Source organism: Microtus ochrogaster, unplaced genomic scaffold, assembly GCF_000317375.1.
Source record: "Microtus ochrogaster isolate Prairie Vole_2 unplaced genomic scaffold, MicOch1.0 UNK2121, whole genome shotgun sequence".
Taxonomy (NCBI): Eukaryota; Metazoa; Chordata; class Mammalia; order Rodentia; family Cricetidae; genus Microtus; species Microtus ochrogaster.
The window spans coordinates 3,408-3,870 of NW_004951219.1; the positions used below are offsets into that span (position 1 = coordinate 3,408).

Here is a 463-nt window from a genome sequence, read left to right on the forward strand (position 1 = left end):
GAGGTGGTTTGTGCACCCCCCACCGCCTACATCGACTTCGCCAGGCAGAAGCTAGATCCCAAGATTGCTGTGGCTGCGCAGAACTGCTACAAAGTGACCAATGGGGCCTTCACTGGGGAGATCAGGTGAGCCGGAGGCAGAGAGGAGCGTAGAGGGCAGTTTTCTTGTAGGCTCCTTGCTGAACCTTGGTGTTTATCTGTTTGTTTTAGCCCTGGCATGATCAAAGACTTAGGAGCCGCATGGGTAGTGCTGGGGCACTCGGAGAGAAGGCATGTCTTCGGGGAGTCCGATGAGGTTGGTAAGCAGGAGAGGAGGTAAGGGATGCTTTCATCCGAGAGGGCTGGCTCACTGTATTTTTTCTTCAACAGCTGATTGGGCAGAAAGTAGCCCATGCCCTATCTGAGGGGCTCGGAGTGATCGCCTGCATTGGGGAGAAGTTAGATGAAAGGGAAGCCGGTATCAC

The 463-nt window shown here is 54.4% G+C and overlaps 1 protein-coding gene across 1 annotated transcript in view; it reads left to right on the plus strand.

The window, feature by feature from the left end:
• The window catches only part of LOC101992490 (triosephosphate isomerase-like), a gene marked incomplete at its 3' end in the record, with an annotated part of 3,144 nt that extends 2,685 nt beyond the window's left edge, over positions 1 to 459 (plus strand). The window contains exons 2-4 of the mRNA XM_013355651.2: positions 4 to 125; positions 210 to 294; positions 369 to 459. Of these exons, the coding sequence (XP_013211105.1) occupies positions 4 to 125; positions 210 to 294; positions 369 to 459 (298 nt within the window). The remainder of the gene's footprint in view (positions 1 to 3; positions 126 to 209; positions 295 to 368) is intronic.
• Between the last annotated feature and the right edge of the window lie 4 nt (positions 460 to 463).